This window comes from Sitodiplosis mosellana, unplaced genomic scaffold (assembly GCF_009176505.1).
Source record: "Sitodiplosis mosellana isolate CC-2019 unplaced genomic scaffold, AAFC_SMos_1.0 Smas_scaffold_6191, whole genome shotgun sequence".
Lineage (NCBI taxonomy): Eukaryota > Metazoa > Arthropoda > Insecta > Diptera > Cecidomyiidae > Sitodiplosis > Sitodiplosis mosellana.
In genome coordinates this window covers 1434750-1450771 of record NW_022601432.1, presented here as the reverse complement: position 1 = coordinate 1450771, position 16022 = coordinate 1434750, and the positions used below count along the sequence as shown (strand labels likewise).

The window sequence follows — 16022 nt, the reverse complement described above, 5'->3', positions numbered from 1 at the left end:
GTGAAATTTGAACATTTCTATATTTTCATATTGATTGAACATTAAAAAAAATCGAATAAAAATTGATAACAGAGAATAAAAGAAGGAGAAAAAATGGAGAAAAAAAGTTAAAAAAAAATTAAATCAGAAAAAGGGGAATTTGTGCCTTTAACAATTAGAGCACATACACACAGAGTTTTACAATTAGAATTTAAAGCACAAGAAAAAGAAAAATTAACGAAATTGGATGACAGACATTGTAGAAATGAATCAGCTATACAACGCAAATGTATGTGTGTATGCATGTTCGTGTGTGACGATAGAAAAAATAAACAGAAAACGCTAAAAACAATTTTATTGCATTTTACTCGAACATGTCAAATCCTGTAAGAAAATCGCTTAAACATGAATTTTAACTAGAAGAAAGAGAATTAAAACAAAAGATAACGAAGATGAAAATAATACCAACAAAACTCAAAATATAAATATAATGTTGAATTTTATCAAAATTTTATATAAGCAAAAAAAAAAAACAAACAAACAAACAATATTTTCTTGTAGTTTATAATTGAGAAGAAGAAGAAAATTATTAAATGGCTCATAATTCTTATTTTTTTGGTGAAATCAACGCATTTTAAGCAGTTTTCATTCAAAATCGAATGATTCTTATAGTGCGTGATTCCAGTCTGTTTCATTTTGATAACCAACAGACAAATCACCACCTAGTTCAATTGTGAGCCGATTAGGATAGCACTATTGTTGCATTCATTTAGCCTAAGTCAAATCCATATGAACATTTTTTTTTGTATCGTCGACTACGACGGATCTCTGTTGTTTGCCACTTTTTAAAAACTCTGAATAAGTCATAATCCTCCAGATTTTCCACTAAAGTAATTTACAACAAACAAACAAACAATTACAAACATTTTTACTAATAGACAACACATCTCAAATGCAAACCCAGCGATTCCGAGACCAATTTCTGTTTGCTGAACCGAGTATAAAGCTTTTTGAACTAAATTTGAGATTTGATCTCTTTTTTTTTAAAGAAATAAAATCAAATTTAGACTTAAAAATATTGTTAGGTGATTTTATCCATTGCGTAAACCAACACTTGGATTTTCTAGTAGAATAAAGTGTCATCATTCGGGTGTTTATTTCGGTTCCGTATTGGAAATTGTCCAGATCAACGGAAACATTGATGGCATTGTACAAAGAAAGGAAAAAAATGGACAACGTAATTTAGAAAAAGAAAAAGAATATGACTTTCGAGTTTAGTCGCAAATCTGAAGTTTCCACAGAAATATGCTAGGTGACTAGGTGTTTCGACATTAATGTAAGCAACAAATGTTCATTGTAAAAACAACCGAGCAAATGAATGAATCAATTGACTTAAAATAAAACATGTATTAAAAACTGTACAACTGTGTTTGAATTATTCTCTCACCTTTACGGATCAATTATTTCATTGATTTTTTTTCATACGTTTGGAATGTTCCATGAGAAAGAGGCACATTTCAGCAAACATGTGGGCAACAATTCAATGTTCATTGCACAAATAGAGCAGATGAATTTAAACTGGATTAAAATAAAATTGCTAATAAAACCCTTAAAATTGAGTTTAAATTCTTGACTTTCTTTTTACAGGGGTGCCCGATCTGAAGTGCATTTTGTGCGTCTGTCATCTGATTTTGCATTGTTGACAAATTCGAATGGGATCATAACCTCAATTTTCGTGCCGATCAACAACATATAAGTCGTAGTAAGAAAGTGAAGTGAATTCCTGTGATATTGTATCATTGGCAATATGTCCAAAGAATTAAAACAGTTGATTAAGGATGCCAAACAAGCGTATGCTGAGAAACAATTCAAAATTGCTGAAGAAAAATGCCACGTAAGTGTTATTGCAACGATGATATTGCTTTGTGTCAAGGTATTTTGAGTGTGGCTTGATGCTTTTGTAGGACGTACTAAAGGCAGATCCGAAGAGTTATCCGGCCAATTTATTACTGGGAGCCATCTATAAAGAAAGTAACCCAGCACAGGTATGTTTATTGGATGCAATGTAAACTAAATGGCCGTTCAATTTCGGAAATTAAGTGACATTCCCTTGTAATTTAAGGCAGCGAATTTCCTGTTCAAAGCCATCAAATGCACAGATGACCCAAATGCTCTGATCTCTCCATTTCAAGGCCTTTTAAAATGTGTACAAAACACTGAATTACCCAATGTGTGCAAACAGTATTTGCAACGAGTGCCGTAAGCCACTTTTTCATTCAATCAAATTTTATACAAAATGTTCAAATTTCAACATCATCATCAAATTAATGAGAAATTGTGTCATTATTTCAGTTCAAATTATGATAAAGTGCATAAGCAATTGGAAGAGTGTGCATTAGTAACAAAAACAACGGTCTCCTGCATTGAAATTCTCCAGAATGAAGTGAATAACACTGCCAACAATGAAGAGCGCATACGATCGGCGTACAAAAGTTTGGTCGAAATTTATATGACTTGCATAAATATCGACAAAACCTGGCTACAGCTGTTCCGTAAGGCATTCGAGACAGTAGTTAACGATCAAACCATTCGTGATCATTGCAAAGTGTACATCAAATACTTGAAAATATTGAAAAATTCTAAAGATTATGAAGCACTTTTGAAAAGTGCCATTCACATGTTAGAGATTTATCCGAAGGAATTTATACCACTTGAGATGGTATGCTGGGTATATGTAAATGAATACTACGAAAAAGATTTGCCGTTTGAGGTGAGTTTTAACGAAATTTTGCGAATATTTTTTTTTTTTGATGAAGTCAATAAAAAAAAATTTCGACAAAAAAAAACGTTGTCAAAGCGTTAGACGAAGTAGACCATTGGGCATTATTCCATCAAAAATCCAAATTTTCGTTCTCTTTACAGGAGATTGTGCCAAAATCAATCGAAGAATATGCCGATGAAGTGCTTGAAATGGGCGGATCACATCCATCATTATATGCCCTGATAGCAAAGGGTATTCACTTGTATGACACGGAAAATTACGTGGCTGCCAGGGACTTTCTCAATCGAGGTAAAAGGGAATTGCATTTCCATTTTGCATTTGATGCAGCTCAAATCGTGAATTTCCATGGAAAAAATGTACAACTTGAAACTCAATTCGTAATCGTTTTATTTTGTAGCTATTAACATTTCCAATGGCGATGCGCTGTGTTTAAAACTACTCGCTGATACGCACCTCAAACTGCATGCCTTTACATTGGCTGAATATTGCTACACAAAGACCAAAGCAATAAACTTGAAATATTTGCAAAGTTTGGTGGGACAGAATAATGCGGCGAAATGCCAAGAGGCACTAGCGGCTGTGTCATCGGTTGAGAATGAAACGCTAACGGATGAAGAGAAGATTGAGTTGACAGTGGTTTTGATTAAGTATGTAATTCAAAGTAAATCTCCATACCAAATTTAATTCAAAATATCAATTTAACTTCCAGATCGCTAATACAAACGGATGAACTGAGTAAAGCCGATGAAAAGTTGCAATCAATTTCATCAGATGTGAATCGTTACAACAATCTGTTGGTCTACAAGTTACAGCATCAGAGTCAATATGACAAATGCCTTGAGCTGTTGCAATCATTTGAAAATGAGTCCGGTGAATACTTTTTGCAGCTAGGTGAAACTCATTTCAATTTGTCCCATTATTCCGATGCATTGAATGCATTTTTGAGAGCGACCAAATTGGAACCATACAATGCCGACTGTTTCTTTTGGTTGGGCAAATCTTACCTGCAAAATGGTGATGCGGAACGGGCAAGAAAATGCTTTGAAAAATGTGTCTTTTTGAATCCACAACAAGAGCAAAGTGTGATTCTATTGAGCACCATTTATCGCCAGCATTTGGAATGGGAATTGAATGAGAAACTTTTGCAAAATGCTGCGCAAGCCATACCAAACACACCGTGCAAATGGGCCACATTATTGTTGGGCTTTCATCATTTGGCACAGAATCAATTCGATGATGCGATCAACGCGTTTCGAGCCGTTTTACGCATGGATGCCCTGCATTTTGCCAGCTGGGAAGGTCTTGCCGATTCGTATCTCAAACGTGGTTCGTACAATTCGGCACTCAAAGTCTATCGAAAGATTTGTGAATTGGCCGACGATAACATCTATGCACAGTTGCAAGTGGCGAATGTTTTAACCACTATGAAACTGCACAAGGATGCTATTTTGGCCTATGAAAATGTACTGAAAGATCATCCCACTTATATGCCGGCACTGAAGGGAATAGCCGATGCACATCTCGGCATTGCCAACTACTATTTGGAACAGCGTTTGGTTGGCAGAAGCAAAGTTCATGCCGAAGAAGCGATTCGCTATTTGATTAGGTTAGATTGATTTTTTGAAACGATTAGAACATTCGATTGAAGTTTTATTAACTAAATTTTCACTTTGCTTCTCCTCAGCGCCATCGAAAAACGAAATAATTTCATCTGTTTGTGGCGTATTCTAGCCAATTGTTTCGATTTCATCGCCGCGTTGCCAATCTCAAAGGCAGTGCTTACCATTCCTGGCTCGTTGGCAAATGAAAGCGATGAGTTTGTTACGCTTTGCGGTGATAAACTATACGAATTGGCATCGAGGTAATGAGACTTCTTATTTATGATCTTGAAATTATTAAATAAATGAAGAATCTTCAATTATTCTCAATCACTCATCGATTTTCATCAAAATTAAGATTTTTCCACCTATTGTGATTCTTCAATTCGTTCGAAATGATGATTTCATTCTTTTCTTCTGAATTTTTCTATTGAAAAAAAGAAACGAAATTAAATCTGAGATCATTTGAGTTTTCGTAACAATCCAAATGATTCGAATTGAGAAGAAAAAATGGAATAAACAAAACTAATTTCCACTCTGCTGCTTGATTATTTCTCGCTCAGATTTTATTGCCGCGCCATCAAATTAAGTGCGTCCGATTTATCGCTGTGGTACGAGCTCGCATTGAATTATTACAATCGTTCAATAAAATATGGAACGAGTGAGACGCGTAAAAAGTATTTGGATCTAGCCGCCGAAGCGGCAAAGCATATAATTAAAGCGGCGCCACACAAATGGAAATACTGGAATCTATTGGGAGTCATTTGCACAACAAAAGGTATCAAAATCATTCCACGTGAACAATATGCGATTTGTTCAATTGCATCTTCTTGATTTAAATAAATTTTGCATCTAATTTTAACTTCATTTTTCCTTCTAATTGTAATTAGATGTGCAAAATTTGCCATTGGCGCAGCATTGTTTCGTAAAGGCCTTGGAATTGGATCGAAAATTGGCGGTAGCCTGGACAAACTTGGGCATTTTGTATTTATCACAGGGTCAAATAAAATTGGCAAATACGGCATTTAAGCAAGCCCAACAATCCGAGCCCACGTATGCAAATGCATGGACCGGTCAAGCACAAGTCGCTGAAATACTGGCACCAAACGAAACAATCGATTTGCTTCGACACTCAATTACACTGGGCTATCACGATGAGTCAGCCATACAGTACGCCTATTGGGTTTGTTCGCTACTCAACGATTCGGAGAATCAAAAGCGTACACAATACTATGTTGAGCATTTGAATGCCATTTCATCGGCAATTGACTCAATCACCTGGTACAGTAATGCAAATGAAACAAACATAACATCGGAGGCGCTATCATTTTTGGGCTATTTAAATCACAATCAACGCAACTGGCGCATCACAATTCCCACTTTTCAAGCGGCTACCCAACAAATTGAACAATCACCCAAACGGTAGTTATTTTTTTGTTCTCTCATAATGCCGTGCTTCTAATTTCGCATGTTTAACACGCTGTCTCTTTCTCTTGCTCTCGTTTCCAGAGATAAAATGCTATGCAACTTAGCGTACAGCCTACTCAAAGACAATCGACCTATTGAAGCTGTACAAGCATTCGAGAATGTAACGGAAGCAACATTCCGTTCCACAATCGGTTTGGCTCACTCGCATTTCAAGGCCAAACAATATGAAAATTCGTATGCCGTTTACGAAAGTGCGCTGGAGTGTCTGGCTAAAAATGATGCAGAAAAATTATACATTTTAGTCGCGCTGTCGTCAATGGTCTATGCATTCCAAGGTGAAAATGACGCTAAATCCGTTCTGTTTCAATGGTAATAAATGGCTTTGATTTGCCTTATTTTTCTCGGTTAAACACGTTCTCTGATTGGATTGAGAAAATTGATTGAATATGTTTCATTTGCAGTATTGGTCAAGAAAACCGACCAATCGAAGCACTTTTGTCAGCATGCGCACTTGGCATTCTTCACAATGACATTGAATTGTCCGAATTGGTACTGAAAGAATTGAAGGAGTATGAACGCGATGATCTCTGGTGTCATCACATCGCATTTTTAACAGCCGAATTATACTTGAAACGGGTAAGAAAACCAAGTGTGATTTTATGAACGCCGACCACAACCTTTTTCTAACCTTTTTTTCACATTTGGAACAAACAAAAAATCATTTCTTGCAGAACGAAAAGGCAAAAGGGCTCAACTATTTGTACTCACAGATCCACAATTTCCCCGATAAACCATTGTTGCGGAAAGTGTTGGCCAATTATCTCCTGAACAATATTGAAAAGAACGAAAAGCATTCGACTGCCGCCACTCGAATGGTTCAAGGAACTATTGTCATGCAGCGGAAACATTCGAAGCGGTAAGTCAAACAGAAGAGAGATAAAACATTGGAGAAGAATTACCTAAAATTGAAATTACTGCACTTTCATTCAGGGAAATGTCATCGATGGATGTGGCCAAGCTGCTGGTTCTGGCGAGTGAAGCGATGCGATGCATAAACCCAACAAAGAGTAAACATTTGGTGCAGAAAGCCATTCATGCGAATCCTTTGTGCCGAGAAGCTTGGGCAGCCAAGCAACTACTGTGTGCATGAGTTTATATGATTTTTAAGGGGAAATCTAATCATGATTAGCGAAAGTTATAATTTTTTTTCTTACATTTTCCATAAAATGGTTCAATAAAAAACAGCATAATTTTCATAACAAAACATTTTCTATTTATTCATTTTTTTTTTACCTAAACGAAACGATAATAACAATGTTTGGATGATTTCTTAAAAACGAACGATCGAATAACAAAAACGAATCGATCGATGCGACATAATAGCTAACATAAATTAACAATTCATTAAAAGTCACCAATTGACGTATTTTGAAAAGTACGTGAATGCGCGCGCTTGTCGTTCGCCTCTTGCATAACCAATTGTGACGCGTAAGCACTTCAGCGCTGCTCATTTGTTGCGATGGTGTGAAGAAGAGCGTGTTTGGAATATGTCACATTTAATATATGAAAAATGTATGCAACATCGGCCGATCGACGACGCACTGTGCGTTCAATTCAAAAACGTTTTTTTTTATTCAAAAAAAAATTTCCGCGTTGAAAATTTCCTTACGATGATACAAGAAGAAAAAAAAATTATATGAATTCCTTCATCGAATGGTTCAAAGCAAATTCCAATAGAATTTGTGTATTTTTTCATAATCCCAAAGACATCAAAGTCATCACTTAAAATGCGTCTTAATTCACGGTAGAGCGATCGGCGTAACGTTCGTTTCATTCCAAATTTCTTCGCAGTAATCAATCAATTCACCTTCGATGGCCGTGATATCGGCGGCATTTATGGTTGACTTTTGAATTAAACAACATGTTTGTGATTGACGTGTGCCCAAAATGCGTGTTAATTTCTCAGCTGCATCCACTTTAACCATGTAAATGTCGTTTTCATAGCAGTAGGCCTCCAGTAGAACTTCTTGAATATGGGTCGAGGTGTCTCCTTTGGCTGGAGCCAATATACAAAACAGGCTATTGTCTGGTGCCTTTGATAACATTTTCACTGCTTCATTTAATCCAATAATTAGCCGCTTTTCCACTTGTGCACACCAAAGTGCGGCACGAATTTTATGCCCAACGCTGACCATTGGTTTCTTTGTTTCACTCAGATAATTTGTCGCAACCATTTTCGTTTCAATTTTTAGTATCCCTACCGTTGTACGTGTGTGCCGGATGATCACTTCAGCGTTTATTTTATCTATACAAACAACTGATTCACAATCTTTTTCAACGTAATTTTCTTTTGTTCGCTGGTTTTTTCGTTGTTTTTTTTTTCAGATGATAAACGTTTGCGCAGTCTATTTGAACTGGATGATTCACTAGATACACACAATTGCTCAATACAGCAATTGAAATGGAAAAAAAAGGTAATTCAAAGCTTGCAAAGCAATTCGTTGATTCACAAACAATATCGAGGGAGAAATCGTCTAAAATCACATGCAAATTCTCAACTAAAAATAGTCGTAGCGTGTTATTTGAATAGTCTCATCCGCTTGTCCGCTTTTTGCGTGTTAGATAGATATTCCAATGTCGACGGTATCGTGCTTACTGATAAGTCAACCATTATCGGCGCAAAGCTTTATATACGTGCGCCCCACTCTTGCGCCAAATCAGCATATTATTTCCATGAAATACCCAAATATCACGATCGTTTCACACTCACACTTGCGTCGGTCGGTGATTGTGCGCTTGTCCGGTGCGCCTATTTCAATGAAAAAAATAAAATAAAACACGTTTCGAGGAATTCCCAGCGCTCGTCGCAACCGAAAATTCACCGTATTCATTAAAAATAGACCCAATTTAATAAATTATTATTCTGTTGGCGCGTATACGCGACATTTCTTGAAAATCGAGAGTATTTGGCGTCAACGTTAGTCGCACCATCACTTCTTGGGAAATTTTCAATATTTTTCTCTCTCTTTTTGTCGGTTTTTGGTTTATTTTTGCGGAGTTTTTTCTCCATCAAATTTAAGACAAATGCTAAGTGACGAAATTCATCAACACATTGGATCGTCTACAAACGTTTGTGTTTTGTGCGCAATGATAATACAATCACGCAAAAGATTAGAAGCCACATCAAACGCTTTGATACACTAATCTTTCACCGTGCTAAAATGCCACTTGACAGAATATCGATGTGATTCATTCGCTTTTCCTTGGAACATCTGAAGGAAAATCAACGCAATTCGTTCATTCACAAAAGCCATCTAATAAATTGTCACCTTTTATCTGCGTGTCATGTTTATGGCTTGATTGTAGCCAAACAGATGTAATATTAGTCATTTGACACGGTCAAAAACGCCAGAACATAAACAATGAATTGAGGCAAATAGGTCTCATCGAGTTTTTTTTTCTTCGAATATTCAGCTTTCTTTTACACATCACATTTCATGATTTCGTGCCGATTGCCGGAACAGAACTTTTCGACGAATTGCGGTTATTTATGCGTGTTTTTCTTTCTCTTCGCAAAACCACCGCTATCACCAATTAATATGTTTGCATAACCGTTGTATATTTATCCGTTCGTCGAACGGCATGCAATTCACTGAAGTACGAAACGAACGCGCGTTATACACGAGTAGTCAAGGCTCTTTCCAGGGAATCCCAAGCGGGTATTTGATTTAACATGCAGAAACAAACATGAACGATCGTTTATTTTTTTTTTAAAGAATTCTCTGTTTCTTATGTTTCTCGACCGGTTTTCAAATGCGGATGAAAAGGACATTGGAAATGGAAAGCAAATATTAGATAACACTTATCTCTCTTTTTATTCATTGGCCATATTTTCAACGAGTTGATTCGAAACAGATTTAATTCGGTGTGTGGATAATACCGGTAATTATGCAGATGATTTCCATGTAAAAATAGAAGCTAAGGTCAATATTCGAGGCAAGTGTGTTTGCATTTTGAATTTATACCGGAATATTCGCCTCTCGAATCTATGCTGGTATAATGTTTGCTTCGGAAATCTAAACTTGAAGATATTAAAGATATTTGAGTTGTGAGTTAAGTTGCGATGCATTTGGTTTTCAAAAATTCAGAACCATTTGGGTCTTCAATACCTTTAAGTTTAATTTTTCTCACCATTTATGATGAAACAAACATTATTCTAGTAATTAAAATCAATGATGACTCAGAAATAAAAAGCCGATAATAAGTTATTATAAATAACAACAATGATTACAATCGTTTTCATTTCAATTTATTAATTTTATTTTCTCTCTTCTCTGACATTCGTTTGACTCGATATTCTACATGTTTTCACAGTCCTGATTTCGAACTTCATTGAACTTTCATGAATTTTAAATAATAATTTTAGTTAATTTTATCGTTTTCAGTACGCCAACAGTGATGAAACAAGACAAAATTAGTACAATCAGAGTAAAAATAATGAAATTATTTTGTATATCAACCAAATAGTAAGTGGATATATGTTTATTTTGTTATTTGTTATATTTTTGAGTTCTGTCTGGGAAGTCCGAAACGTCTATTGGCACTATTAGGGTGCAGTCAATCGGTGTCTTATTATGCACCCTCTCGAACAATCATGTTTATTGCACATAAATCGATGGCCACTCGAACAAAAACAAATTTCGAAGCATGACGTAGTCGTTCATTCGAATCAGCTACATTGACAAGATCAACCAATTCCAAATGCTCCAGGATTCCTTCCAGGCAATCGATATTCAAATCTGTTAGTATCATTTTTTCATAAGCGGATTTCGATACCTTTTGACAGTTGAAGAAGAAAATAAAATTTATTCACAAAAATCACAAACGCAATTTTAACACAATGGAAAACGCTTACTTTCGATTTTTTTTTCTCGTATTTTTTACGTTTTTAATGGTTTTGAATAAAGTTCTCCGTTTGATGCTGTTTTTCTGTTGAGCACCAAAATGTAACTGATTTCATTCTCCGGGCACACGATCTAAAGTCTGCTCCTGTTTGATAATGACTCGACATGAAGGTAGAAAAAAATCATTAAATCAGGTAAACACGAAAAAGTAATTGGGACAATCCAGACGGTTGTAAAGACATTACAATAGTTTGATGCCATCGAAAATTAAAGGATCTTCGAATGGACTTTCAATAAGCCGATTTTCACCGAATGCAAACTTGAATTTATCTTGCAAATCCTCTAGCCTCTATTGACGATCCAAAAAACTTGAAATCGTCTACAATTTCTCCTAAGACGTGGAAAGATGCAATAAGTATGTATGTGAACACAAAACGGTAATGATCTAAACGGTACGGACGAAAATATCCGACAAAAAATCTCGTAATAATGAACACGGAGATGGAATCATCTCCGTCACATCAACAATACGAAATCGATATGCAATGTTTGTTGCTTAATCATTTTAAAATCGACAAAAGAGTCTCATTCTAATGAAAATTCATAATAAATATAAAATCAAAAATAAATACGCTTCGAAATACTTCATTTGTCGATTTTTTTCATGTCCATTATTTATAGGTAATCATCATCATCAACGTAGTCGACGTAACGGATATCTGATGAAATTCCTCAAATGTTTATTGCATCAATAAAAAATCTTCTGCTATCAGCAAACACCATGTGAAGTATTTACATGAGATGGCTCAATCTTGTGACATTCACCATTTGAAGTATCATATCTAACATTATCTGCTTTAATTGAAGCGATTAATTGGAACAATAATGGAATTGAATTAAACAATTTCTAGTGAAAAGTCAAATGATTTAAAAATAACATAATCCATTCACAAGGACTCTCTATTCACCATATTCCCCACACGATTTGTATGGTTCATTCACAATAGCGATGTGAAATGTCATACTGACAGTTGAATCGTATCCAAAACAAACGAACAACGTGCGTGCTGATCGAATGAAGTTCAAACAATAAACACAATGGTTCGAGTGAAATACAGGTATTGAATCGAATTTTTTTGTTCAAAACATTTTATTTTCAGTTTAATTGAACGTTTTTAAACGTTTTTTTCCTCATAATTTGATATTCCATTCCTAGATACGTGGTGGTCAAAGTGGAACCACAAACAGCAATTGCCGGCAGCATTTCGTTTTCCGACAGCGCTCTTTATTCATCCATCACCAAATCGGTGCTGAAATACTACGGAGATTTGGGCGCAGCTTCAATTCGATTTGGATTAAAGTGTAAATACTGCAATGATCGGACTAGGATCGCAATCGTTCGTGTGAAACATCGCATCCATCGATTCGTAACCAGCATTTTACCATTGACATCAGTTGTAAGTACCTTTTTCGTGATCACCTTCGTTTCTAAGACATTTTTTCTACATTTTTCTTTTCAAAAATGAATCCATGAATGGCATCATAGTTGACTTTTCGAATTAACCACAATTTCGATTTATCCTCTGCAGCTCGGCGAGCATATTGTAAAATATCGCATTCTTTACAACGGCGCTACCATAATGCAATGCAACAAATTCATTGTGGAATACCAAAAGAAGTACTTGGACCAACAAGTAGGCACAATCGCTTCGGCCAATCAACGAAATAAACTAGTCCAAAATGTGATGGAAATTTCAACCGTCACGAGATAGTCAGCCGATTTTTGAGATTCATTTTGATTATGTAGCTTCAAGTCTGTTGTAAGAATTTCGATTTTGCTTTGGAAATTTAAACGATTCTCTTATGAATAAATTTATTTCAGATGAAATCTTTTTAATGTGGCTCAATTTTTTCTCATTCCCACTTGATATAATTCAAAATAATTCTAATCTGCTTAGCTCCATTGTGCTCACACATTCATACGTACGTTGTACATCTTATACGGTATTTCAATTTGAATATAAAACGATTCTGGGTTTTTCTGAAGGACAAAAGTACACCCGACAAATTTTTGTTGTTGTTTTAATTTGATAACTTGGTGTCAAGGAGTCAATGCAGCGGCATTATACAAAAATGAAATTATTGATTTTTCATAAGGCAATTCTAGAGCATGTAGGGCAGATTATAGACAGAATCCTTTCCTTTTTTGAATAGCGAATCAAAATTGTTCGATTTTCTGGTATTTCCTAGTTATTGCAACTCAAACTGCCAATCAATGAATAGGATTGTGATAATTTTGCAATGTTTTTTCCACTTGGAAGCAATGCAACACACACACACACCAAATAAAACAATGTTTTGCGTCATTTTTGATGCATGCATTTTTCTAGGGGGATTTAACTACGTGAAAACTTGTAAAAAAATGATATAAACGCGCACGAAATTGTTACATTCACCAGAGAACTTGCATGATTCCACTCAGTTGACAAGTTCCGTATTAAAACAACATGCGCGAACGCGCGCGAGTTCGTGTGCAAACTTGTAGCTGGACGACGCGCACACATCAGTCGTTCCATTTATTATATCTGGATTAACTTTTTCTTCAACACTTTCTCCAGCTCTTTAAAAATATTTCCTTTGTCCATTTTATAATTATATAAATCTTTGAACTTTTGGAAAGGATGTGAAAAATCTTTATACACGTAAACAACCGATTTTTATCTTGAAACGCGTTTTAATTGTCAAATAACAACTTGAAAAACGCGCAAAACCATAAACAAACTTGTGTAAACTTGTGACCGTGCGCGTCAGTACGTACAAGGAACGCGTCGAACTCCCGCGAATCAAGCAAACTGGCAAAAAACATGCTGAACTCGTAAGAGTTAAATTCCCCTAGGCATTTTTTCAATCAAAACTGATAATTTTATCCCAATCATTTTGACTCTGCATCAGCACTATTTATACTCTACTCTCAATCTCGATCTAGAAATAAATAAAAATAATTAATTTTTGCATTGCATATTTGGATATGTCATATTGAATAACATCGAACTATTGATTAAGTAAAATTTGTTCCAGAAGCAAATCTATGGATATTCAGTCAATAGTCGTGGTCGTCAATGAGCTCATGCTCCTGAAACCAAATGTTGATCTCTTTATTTGCTGTCTCGATCGAACATGAACCATGAATAATATTGAATGTTGTATCCAAACTAAAATCCCCACGAATAGTGCCTGGCTCTGCGAATTCTGGCCGAAAATATCCTATCATCTTGCGGGTTATTTGAACGGCATTCGCACCTTCCCAAACCATTGCAATAACGGGACCCGAAGTTATGTATTTGATCAATTTATCATGGATTGCACCGCTTTTGTATTGGCTATAATGCTCCTCGATCATCTTTTCAGTTGCCTGAGTTTATTAAAAGTGTATTTTGTTTTAAATCCAATATGATGTAAACAGAAGAAAGAAAAACTGACGGTATTTTGGACAGACATTTGAATCAACTTACCGAAATCAATTTCATACCGACCAAATTGAAGCCTTTGCTTTCAAAACGTTCAATTATTTTACCAACTAATTTACGCTGCACAGTGTCTGGTTTAAGCAATATCAGAGTTCGTTCATGTCTGTTTATCACTGGCTCTACGAAAAATGAAAGAAAAACCGTTAGATTGGGAAAAAAATCGATGTTACCATTTTTTTTTGCAATAAAAAAGTAAAATCGATTTGAACAGAAGGAAAAACCGTCCGAAAAATTTGCTTCATCCCAATCGAATGCATTCAGGATAGCTGTACTTTTAACTCTTACCCGGTGTTGTGGAAGTGCTTGTGGTTGTATCGGTAGCCCGGTCTTCAAAGGAACCATAAGTCGTTACAGTATTTTGGAATTCATCTGTTGTCAATGAATTGCTCAGTAGGCGTACACTGGCTAGAATTTGGTATGAAATAATTATTGGTGCCATATCCACTGAACAGTTAATGTTCAACTTACCGGCACTCGAATAGCCTACCAAAAAAATAAGAATCGCACTGAATTTATTTTCCATTTTCTTTTTAATTCGCTACCAATAAATTCTTTGTGGATGAGACAAATCACTTCAATTTAAACAACTAGAATGAATGCAAATTACAATGTATGCAACAAAAATGTAAACTTAAATCGAACATCAAACGAAATGAACATCTATTTCGGTTGAAGATTGAATATAAACTGGATTGTTTCAATTAAGTAGGCGTAAATTATGGTGTTATCATATTAGTTTTATCGGCACAAAATTTCAAATCGGACATGCGCGATTTTTTGCATGCAAAAATATTTTATTGGTTGCATCAACTGAAACTTTTTCATAGAATTCAAAAACTGTGACAACCAACAATTTTTACAATCTGTTTTTTTCTTCTTAAAAACTGTAAACTAGGCTATATAGACTGCAATCAAATGGTAAAATGCATTCAGAATAACTTGATCTCTGTAACAATAAACTTTATTAAACATATTTTTTTGAATAAATTGATCGGATTTTTTGTCAAAAAGGGTTCTGACCCTTATAAGTTTATCGGAAACAAAATCTGGCTATAAATTATCAATTTTCTCGTTGAAATGATTAACCATTTTGGTAAAGTGTACAAAATTGGTCAATTGTATTGCATCATCTTTGGCCACCCAACGAAATGCGGTATGTTCATGGGACAGTTGTGGATCCTTTTTTGCGTCTAAGAGTTCGGCGAGAAAATAAACGACCGTCTTATCATTTTCTCTAACTTTGTAATGCATTTTGTAGGGCTCTTTATGAATATATAGATCATCTATTGAGTAACCGGCCTCCTCTCGTGTTTCTCGTGCAGCAGTGGTGATGTCATCCTCACCGGGCTCAACATGTCCTAAGTGTGCACAGAAATGCAATTGATAATTTCATGAGTTAAATGAATGAAAGTCCAATGTTAAAATAAACCAGAAAAATTACCTTTTGGTGGTCCCCAATGCATACCCATTTCGGATGCTTTCAACAACAAATACTCGACTTGCGAATTTGAACGACGAAAAATCAAAAAACCAGCTGATCGTTCTTTACCCATAATACTGCTAATCAAATGCAATTGATAGAATGGAATGGATGACACTGCGTGAATCTATCATTTATTACTGTAAATGCTATGCAATCTTCTATACCATACCTGATAATTGGTTATTTTCTAGCAAATTCGTATCTCTAATATCTAAAAAAAGCTTCTCAATCGATAGAATACTTGCAACCATTGATAACAATAGAAATATATTTAGAGTTGATGTCAACAAAACTTCTTCAATGACAGGCAATAATTATTTG

The 16022-nt window shown here is 35.3% G+C and overlaps 5 protein-coding genes across 5 annotated transcripts; 2 read left to right on the top strand and 3 right to left on the bottom strand.

Moving 5' to 3' along the window:
- Nucleotides 1-1485: 1485 nt before the first annotated feature.
- LOC129576664 (tetratricopeptide repeat protein 37) lies at nucleotides 1486-7051 on the top strand. The gene is made up of 14 exons (XM_055462030.1): nucleotides 1486-1873; nucleotides 1944-2024; nucleotides 2102-2238; nucleotides 2332-2749; nucleotides 2902-3049; nucleotides 3159-3408; nucleotides 3471-4367; nucleotides 4446-4622; nucleotides 4923-5137; nucleotides 5250-5781; nucleotides 5869-6156; nucleotides 6249-6423; nucleotides 6519-6703; nucleotides 6778-7051. The coding sequence occupies exons 1-14, from the start codon at nucleotides 1787-1789 to the stop codon at nucleotides 6935-6937; spliced, it is 3750 nt and encodes a 1249-aa protein (XP_055318005.1). The 5' UTR covers nucleotides 1486-1786; the 3' UTR covers nucleotides 6938-7051.
- On the bottom strand, nucleotides 7038-8473 carry LOC129576666 (uncharacterized). Its single transcript, XM_055462032.1, has one exon. The coding sequence runs from the start codon at nucleotides 8019-8021 to the stop codon at nucleotides 7587-7589; it is 435 nt and encodes a 144-aa protein (XP_055318007.1). The 5' UTR covers nucleotides 8022-8473; the 3' UTR covers nucleotides 7038-7586.
- A 1610-nt stretch (nucleotides 8474-10083) lies between these two features.
- On the bottom strand, nucleotides 10084-15864 carry LOC129576657 (nucleoside diphosphate kinase-like). Its single transcript, XM_055462023.1, has 6 exons — nucleotides 15660-15864; nucleotides 14687-15576; nucleotides 14504-14623; nucleotides 14204-14337; nucleotides 10703-14103; nucleotides 10084-10623 (listed from the first exon to the last, which is right to left on the bottom strand). The coding sequence occupies exons 2-5, from the start codon at nucleotides 14739-14741 to the stop codon at nucleotides 13792-13794; spliced, it is 621 nt and encodes a 206-aa protein (XP_055317998.1). The 5' UTR covers nucleotides 14742-15576; nucleotides 15660-15864; the 3' UTR covers nucleotides 10084-10623; nucleotides 10703-13791.
- LOC129576661 (uncharacterized) lies at nucleotides 11687-12592 on the top strand. Its single transcript, XM_055462027.1, has 3 exons — nucleotides 11687-11809; nucleotides 11908-12148; nucleotides 12281-12592. The coding sequence occupies exons 1-3, from the start codon at nucleotides 11790-11792 to the stop codon at nucleotides 12461-12463; spliced, it is 444 nt and encodes a 147-aa protein (XP_055318002.1). The 5' UTR covers nucleotides 11687-11789; the 3' UTR covers nucleotides 12464-12592.
- On the bottom strand, nucleotides 15269-15771 carry LOC129576521 (bis(5'-nucleosyl)-tetraphosphatase [asymmetrical]-like). Its single transcript, XM_055461743.1, has 2 exons — nucleotides 15660-15771; nucleotides 15269-15576 (listed from the first exon to the last, which is right to left on the bottom strand). Exons 1-2 carry the CDS (start codon nucleotides 15769-15771, stop codon nucleotides 15269-15271), a joined length of 420 nt encoding a protein of 139 aa, XP_055317718.1.
- Nucleotides 15865-16022: the final 158 nt, after the last annotated feature.

Coding starts and splice junctions, on each gene's coding strand:
- LOC129576664 (XM_055462030.1), top strand. CDS start 1,787: ATGTCCAAAGAATTAAAACAGTTGATTAAGGATGCCAAACAAGCGTAT. Junction 3,409..3,470: donor TTGACAGTGGTTTTGATTAA/GTATGTAATTCA, acceptor TTTAACTTCCAG/ATCGCTAATACAAACGGATG. Junction 5,782..5,868: donor ATTGAACAATCACCCAAACG/GTAGTTATTTTT, acceptor TCTCGTTTCCAG/AGATAAAATGCTATGCAACT.
- LOC129576666 (XM_055462032.1), bottom strand. CDS start 8,021: ATGGTTGCGACAAATTATCTGAGTGAAACAAAGAAACCAATGGTCAGC.
- LOC129576661 (XM_055462027.1), top strand. CDS start 11,790: ATGGTTCGAGTGAAATACAG. Junction 11,810..11,907: donor ATGGTTCGAGTGAAATACAG/GTATTGAATCGA, acceptor TTCCATTCCTAG/ATACGTGGTGGTCAAAGTGG. Junction 12,149..12,280: donor TTTTACCATTGACATCAGTT/GTAAGTACCTTT, acceptor TATCCTCTGCAG/CTCGGCGAGCATATTGTAAA.
- LOC129576657 (XM_055462023.1), bottom strand. CDS start 14,741: ATGGAAAATAAATTCAGTGCGATTCTTATTTTTTTGGTAGGCTATTCG. Junction 14,624..14,686: donor GGTAGGCTATTCGAGTGCCG/GTAAGTTGAACA, acceptor ACCAAATTCTAG/CCAGTGTACGCCTACTGAGC. Junction 14,104..14,203: donor TCGGTATGAAATTGATTTCG/GTAAGTTGATTC, acceptor TAATAAACTCAG/GCAACTGAAAAGATGATCGA.
- LOC129576521 (XM_055461743.1), bottom strand. CDS start 15,771: ATGGGTAAAGAACGATCAGCTGGTTTTTTGATTTTTCGTCGTTCAAAT. Junction 15,577..15,659: donor GCATTGGGGACCACCAAAAG/GTAATTTTTCTG, acceptor GTGCACACTTAG/GACATGTTGAGCCCGGTGAG.